Raw genomic sequence first — 4,312 nt, forward strand, 5'->3', positions numbered from 1 at the left:
AGAGCATTGTGAGAGAGATTGGAACGAGACAGGACGTGACGTTGACGCTGACGGGTTGTTTGTAAACAATATATTTCTTTAGTGAACACAAATTCTATACGTCTTCTTGATTATTTATACTTTAAATTATAACATACAAACTACGCTCTACAGTACTTGTGTGTTGCAGATGAGCATTTGACCGGCATTTACCGTGCGTCCGACCCGCAGCCGTACGTCAACCTCACTTTCGCCAACAAGCGCGAAGATTACAAAGCGCTGGGTTTTAACCTCCTGAAACGCACCCGCGCAGTCACTCTGCCCGCTATGGCCGACACGGGGTGCCAGAGCTGCCTGATCGGCATTAGAGTCGCCCAACAAATGGGCCTGAGTATCGAGGACCTCATACCTGTGTCAATGTCCATGAAGGCTGCAAATAACGAGGGAATTCGTATTCTCGGAGCCGTGGTGGTCAGATTCGCCGGTAACAGTGACAACGCTCGAAGATTGGAGACGCGCCAAATCGCGTATGTGACAGACACTTTGGTCCGCATATTCCTCTCCCGCGCAGCCTGCATAGACCTGGGTATGATTTCGGACAAGTTCCCAACACTCGGGGAGGTGAACCTGACGACCTCGGAATTGTGTGACTGCCCGCGACGTGCGGAGCCGCCGACCAAGCCGACCACACTCCCCATGCTGGCGACCGAGGCTAACAGGGAAGCACTACAGACACACTTACTCAGGATGTACGCTCAGAGCACATTCAATACGTGCCCACACCAGCCCCTACCGAGAATGACCGGCCCGCCGCTACGTCTTATGCTTGATGAGGATGCGACTCCCATCCCCGTGGCCATACACTGGCGAGACGAGGTAAAAGCAGGCCTCGACCAAGACGTTCGACTCGGCGTGTTGGAGGAAGTACCCGTTGGTACGCCGGTGACATGGTGTCACCGCATGGTAGTCTGCGCAAAAAAAGAATGGCAAGCCGCGGTGCACCGTCGACTTCCAGGCCTTGAACAAGCATGCGTTGCGCGAGACCCACCACACCCAATCCCCGTTCCACCAGGCAAGACGCGTACCTAACGGGAAGCGCAAGACAGTGTTCGACGCATGGAACGGTAACCACAGCGTCCAACTACACGAGGACGACCGCCACAAGACGACGTTCATCACTCCATGGGGGCGCTACCGGTACCTATCGGCCCCACAAGGGTACATGGCATCGGGGGACGGTTACTCACGACGATACGACGAGATCGTCGCGGATATTGGTGACAAGACTAAGTGCGTGGACGACACGCTACTATGGTCAGATACGATCGAGGGGAGCTACTTCCAGGCGGTCCAATGGCTGGATATATGCGGCCGGAATGGAATTATCCTCAACCCGGAGAAGTTCATCTTCAGCGCACCACGGTGGACTTCGCGGGCTTCACAATCACCATGACCGACGTGCGACCGAGTAGCCGTTACCTGGAGGCGATCCACGATTTCCCCCAACCGCGTAACGTCACTGACGTCAGATCGTGGTTCGGGCTGGTTATCCAAGTGGCCTACGCCTTTAGTATGGCCGAACGAATGCAGCCATTCCGGAAGCTCCTGAAAAGTGGAGAACGCTTCGAGTGGTCCCCGGAGTTAGAGGACATATTCCGCGAGCCGAAGGACGTGATCGTTTCAAGAAATCGAGCGTGGTGTCCGAAGACCAAGCCAACATGCATCGCCACGGACTGGTCGAAGGAGGGCATTGGGTTCTGGTTGTTTCAAAAGTACTGCCGATGCACGCCAGTCAGACCGTTCTGCTGCACCGATGGATGGAAGATAACCCTGGTCGGCAGCAGATTCACACACGCGGCGGAATCCAGATACGCTCCCATAGAAGGTGAGGCTCTCGCTGTTGCGAACGCCTTGGACAAGGTGCGCTGCTTCGTGCTGGGCTGCGAGAACTTGATCATAGCGGTAGACCACAAGCCGCTCCTGAAACTCTTTGCGGACAGAGCACTTGACGACATACCCAACCCCGCCTCAGGAACCTCAAGGAGAAGACCCTGCGTTATCGCTTCCGCATCATACATATCCCAGGGTTGAAGAACAAGGCGGCGGATGCCATGTCACGTCGGCCGGTCGGCACCACGTGACCATCATTCATGAACCTTCCGGACGACAATGCCGCCATAGGGACCCACCTCTCACCCAGCACGCACACCGATGTCCTATCTCTCCTACGCCAAGCTGAGCCGGAGGACGACGATGACGTCGAGGAGGACAACCTGGCATGGTGCGCCGCGGGCCTCGAAGCTTTGCGATCAGTGACATGGGACCGCGTCAGGGAGGCCACCAGCAGCGACGGCGATATGCACATGTTGGAGGAAATGGCAGTGGACGGCATCCCCGACTCGAAGTTCGAGATGCCGGAGATGATTCGCGACTTTCACCAGTTCCGCGAGAACATTACATCGACAGACGGAGTGATCCTATACAAGGACCGTGTAGTCATACCACCCTTACTCCGCGGCGAGGTGCTGAGCGCCCTACACGCTGCCCACCAGGGCATATCGATGATGACCGCCCGCGCAGAATCCTCTGTGTTCTGGCCAGGCATGTCGGCCGACATCAGCGCCACTCGGAAAAACTGTGAACACTGCCACCGGATGGCACCCTCACAGCCGGGAGCGCCGCCAACCCCACCTGTCCCGGTCGTTTACCCCTTTCAGGCAGTGTGCTCGGACTTCTTCGTACACAGGGGCGTACACTACCTCGTGACGGTGGACCGATACTCGAACTGGCCGATCATCTCGAAGTCAACGGGTGGTGCCACTGGCCTCATAAACCACTTACGTCGCGCCTTCGTGACGTATGGGACGCCAGAAGAGCTCGCATCGGATGGGGGACCAGAGTTCACCTCCACCGAGACCAGGTCGTTCCTGCACAGATGGGGCGTACACCACCGCCTGTCATCGGTGGCCTTCCCCCACAGCAACTGTCGCGCAGAGATTGGAGTGAAGACGATGAAACGACTTATCACTGACAACACTGGCCCGAAGGGAGAACTTGACACCGACGCTGTGCAGAGAGCGATACTGCAATATCGTAACACACCTGACCCTGACACGAAGATCTCCCAGCAATGTGTGTCGTCGGCCGCCCGATACGCGATTTCATCCCGATTATCCCCGGGAAGTACAGACCGCATGAGACTTGGCACGAGACCCTGAAAGCGAAGGAGGAGGCCCTCCACAAACGCCACATACGCACAGCTTACACCTGGGCGGAGCACACTAAACGCCTTCCGCCGCTTGCGGTAGGGGACTCAGTCCGCATACAGAACCAGACAGGGCCCCACCCCAACAAATGGGACAAGACGGGCAGTATCGTGGAGGTGCGCCAACACGACCAATACGCGATCAAGATTGACGGCTCGGGCAGAGTCACGCTTCGGAACAGGAAATTCCTGCGCAAGTTCTGCCCAGTTCACAACGACCAGCTGCCACCCCGATCGATCTATGATGACCTAGCAACCCGCGTCACCGTACCAGCACCAGTCGTGACACCGCCGCTACGCGACCTCGACAGCGACTCCGCAACACCCGCGACGCAGACGGGGCCCCCACTGCCGCCTGTGCTGACGTCAGTAAACACACCCCGGCGCAGGACATCGCCCGCTTCAGTCACGCCAGCAGCACCAGGACGAGGCACACAGAGGCGCGTGGTCTTTCAGACGCCACCACCGGCCCCTGAGACCCCGAGTGCCCCACCCCCACCGGAGCCCGACGTGACACCACCAGCACCAGCAACGGGTCAGCGCCGATCCGCCAGAGCGACCAGCGTGCCTACCTGGCACAAGGACTACTCCATGGGATAGTCACGATGGGTTATTTAGACATTCGTTCATCTATTAAACTTCAAATTTTCTCAGCCTTTATCCATTAGCTTAATAAAGACTCGGAGGGAGATAGAGAACATCGTACTATACGGCGCTCCCGCATAATAGATGGTCCCTTGTACCAGCGCGCATGCGCGATCCGAACCGGAACCAGAGAGGATTGTAAGCCCGCCCGCGTTTCAATCTGTGCAATACTTGTTTAGTTATTGTCATTTCACGCTGATTCTCTCTAATAAAGTGATCAAACAAATAGAACTCTGTTCTTATTTAACCGGCATTTACAGGTGATTATAGGCGAAATAGAGTAGAGAAACATTAAGACTTACATTTCGCGTTTATTTACCATTAATTTTTGTTATTGAGACGTTCCAAGTGCCTGTGACTTAACCGTTCCGTCTCACACAGTGACTGTGCCGTACGAAAACTGATACGGTTCGCATAATTATT

The 4,312-nt window shown here is 56.0% G+C and overlaps 1 protein-coding gene across 1 annotated transcript; it reads left to right on the forward strand.

Annotated features, from left to right (window-relative positions):
• Positions 1 to 2,129: 2,129 nt before the first annotated feature.
• On the forward strand, positions 2,130 to 3,844 carry LOC106811598 (uncharacterized protein K02A2.6-like). Its single transcript, XM_014815289.1, has 2 exons — positions 2,130 to 3,111; positions 3,288 to 3,844. The coding sequence occupies exons 1-2, from the start codon at positions 2,130 to 2,132 to the stop codon at positions 3,842 to 3,844; spliced, it is 1,539 nt and encodes a 512-aa protein (XP_014670775.1).
• The last annotated feature ends 468 nt before the right edge of the window (positions 3,845 to 4,312 follow it).

The sequence above is a fragment of the Priapulus caudatus genome, unplaced genomic scaffold (genome assembly GCF_000485595.1).
Source record: "Priapulus caudatus unplaced genomic scaffold, Priapulus_caudatus-5.0.1 Scaffold555, whole genome shotgun sequence".
In the NCBI taxonomy this organism is placed as follows: Eukaryota; Metazoa; Priapulida; class Priapulimorpha; order Priapulimorphida; family Priapulidae; genus Priapulus; species Priapulus caudatus.